The sequence below is a fragment of the Cyprinodon variegatus genome, unplaced genomic scaffold (genome assembly GCF_000732505.1).
Source record: "Cyprinodon variegatus isolate N-32 unplaced genomic scaffold, C_variegatus-1.0 Scaffold381, whole genome shotgun sequence".
NCBI lineage: Eukaryota > Metazoa > Chordata > Actinopteri > Cyprinodontiformes > Cyprinodontidae > Cyprinodon > Cyprinodon variegatus.
In genome coordinates this window covers 778,453-781,020 of record NW_015150834.1, presented here as the reverse complement: position 1 = coordinate 781,020, position 2,568 = coordinate 778,453, and the positions used below count along the sequence as shown (strand labels likewise).

Sequence of the window (2,568 nt, the reverse complement as noted above, 5' to 3'; positions counted from 1 at the left end):
AGCAGAGGAGGAGGACAGGAGGAGGAGGACTCACCAGTAGCTTCAGGATGTCCTCACAGCAGTCTGAGCTCCAAACAGCTGCTGCATCTGTCACCCTGCATGAGACCATCATCATCATCATCATCACCCCCCTCTAACCAGGTCAGATGATCTGGACTCACCGGATCCGGAGTCCTCCTCCGTCCCTCCGGGTGTAGCAGACATATCTGCTCCTGCTCCTCCTGTCCTCCACGGTGCAGAAGCAGCTGTCCTCCTTCTCCATGACTCCTCCTGCTTTAGCTCAGCATCACCTCTGAACCAAACAGCTCCTCTAAACTGCAGCGATCATTCATAGATCGCTGGTTTGTCTGTTTGGTCGCGTGAACCGGAAGTCTGTCTCCTGCGCATGCGCCGTTCATTTAAAAACAAAACACGCTTTTATTTGAGTTTATTCATCTTAAAGACTTCTGCGCCGTTCAATAAAGATTAGGTTTAAAATATAAAATATAAATAAACAATAACATAACATAAAAACGAAAGAAACACGAGTTAAAACATGAACTAATTTGTTTATAAGGCATACAAGAGGGTTCCATAGTTTCAAAGGTCAAAACAATAAAAACACCCATTTATATATATATATATATATATATAGGTTATAATCTGAGATCATGTGTTGAAATTTTTATAATCCGTCACCAATTAAAGAGAATAAAGAATAAAATATATTCCTCTGTTTCTTTGTCTGCTGCAAAAGTTACATTCATTCTCTACAAAAATAAATCTGGAGTTAAGAAAATTACCACAAAGATCAATATTGCGGTTCGGGGAAAAAAAGAGTTTTAAATAAGAATTTTAAGACAATCTAAAAGTGTTTATACCGCCACCTGTCGCATGAACTACATGGTAGGACAACAAATAAAAAAATGAAATTTAAATGCCTTTATTGTCCCACAGTGGGGACATTCACTCTGCATTTAACCCATCCCCTTGGGGAGCAGTGTGGGGTTAAGGGTCTTGCTCAGGGACCCAGTGGGAGGCAGTGGGGATTGAACTGAGAACTTGGAACCTTCTCAGAGCATTTTTCCTTTTGAAAACTCATAAGCCAAGTTTTATATAATCCTGGCTGATGCTGATTAATATTTAGATTAGCTGCTCTCTTCTTGTTCTTCACTTGGTACTTAAATTTTAATTGACTTTATTTTTTTATTTATAATCTGCTGTCTATCTTTGTTTTATATCAAGACAAATAGAACTGGATTGAACTTGATGTAACTGGAGGATGAACAAAGCTGGAGGGGTAAATACCAACCAGTTACAGAAGAAGAGGCCTCATTTCCTGAGATCAACAGAAAAAAACAAAACATCTCCAACAAAACCTGCTTTTACTCCTCCTCTACTTTCTCAGAGAGAAAGGACTTCTGGAGTTTTAACATCTCCAGAGAAGCTGATTGGCTCTTTTCCTGGTGAAGCTTTACAGTCCCATCATTCAAAAAAAGTAAAACAAACAAACAAACAAACAAACAAAAAAAAAAAAAAACAATCCCCTGGAATTTGTTTCAAAATGTCAGAATAGAGTTGAGTTCGAACCCAACACTAATCCAGACATTTTAAATTAAAAAAGCTGGATGGGAAGCAAAACATCTTCAAACTTGGAAACCAAGACCAATGAATTGTTGTTTAACCATTTTAAAATGACTATGACCTGGATGACTGAGAATCTTCACCAGTCTACAGCTCCTGGTGCATGACTAAAGTACCACCAAGTTGCTAATCTGTGTTGTGCAGCTCTATAATGAAAACACCATAAAAAGGAGAAGTGAAAGTGAGCTTCCTATCAAGCGTGACGAGTATGAACATAGACTCTGTAGAAGGAAATGTTTTGTTCAACATAATATATAATCAACCGCCCACAATAATCCAATTTCAGATGAAAGCTCCTGAAAATCATAGTTTGGATTTATAATTTTATCATTTCAACTGAAAGGATTTTCTAAAAATTCAGAATTAGGCCTAAAATCATTAAAGCCATGTTGATATACATCAATATGTTTCCTTTGAGTGGCTCTAATATTAATATTTTGGACTGGTCCACTCAGAGCAAAGGCTTAAATCCTGACAGAGAACCTGTGGATGAAGATAAAGATTAGGGTGATAGCACAGAGGCCTTCAAACTTTGCATGTCTAAAACCGATCACCAGAAGCAATTCCTCAAAGCAACACCCGGAAGAAAAGAAAACACTTTATTTTTCTAGAGATAAAGGAGTACTGCAAATCAATTTTGAAGCAAAAACATTTTAATTGAAGGAGTTTCTCTCAGTCAACAAATTGGTACAATGTTGCCCCCTACTGGCGCTACCTCAACTCAACTCAACTTTATTTATAAAGCGCTTTCAGTCAGCCAAAGCTAAAATCAAAGCGCTGTACAGGTCATTTGAGCAGATTATAAAACACAATTATCACCACAACACAAGACAAAAATAAGAAAAAAACAAAACCAAGTAAGAGAAAAGGTAAAGACAGAAACAGCCAAAGGCTGTTCCTTCCCTCTTTCCTTTCTTCTTCGCTTCCTTCCTTCCTTCCTTCCTC

The 2,568-nt window shown here is 37.9% G+C and overlaps 2 protein-coding genes across 2 annotated transcripts in view; both read right to left on the bottom strand.

Annotated features, from left to right (window-relative positions):
• LOC107092436 (chromosome unknown open reading frame, human C9orf142) overlaps window positions 1-369 on the bottom strand; it is an 8,730-nt gene extending 8,361 nt beyond the window's left edge. Inside the window, exons 1-2 of the mRNA XM_015386925.1 lie at window positions 162-369; window positions 35-95 (exon numbers count right to left, since the gene is read on the bottom strand). Of these exons, the coding sequence (XP_015242411.1) occupies window positions 35-95; window positions 162-262 (162 nt within the window). The 5' untranslated portion in view covers window positions 263-369. The remainder of the gene's footprint in view (window positions 1-34; window positions 96-161) is intronic.
• Window positions 370-2,205: 1,836 nt separating this feature from the next.
• LOC107092439 (phosphatidylinositol 4-phosphate 5-kinase-like protein 1) overlaps window positions 2,206-2,568 on the bottom strand; it is a 15,079-nt gene continuing 14,716 nt past the window's right edge. The window contains exon 11 of the mRNA XM_015386929.1: window positions 2,206-2,338. The gene's annotated coding sequence lies outside the window, so the exon portion shown is untranslated. The remainder of the gene's footprint in view (window positions 2,339-2,568) is intronic.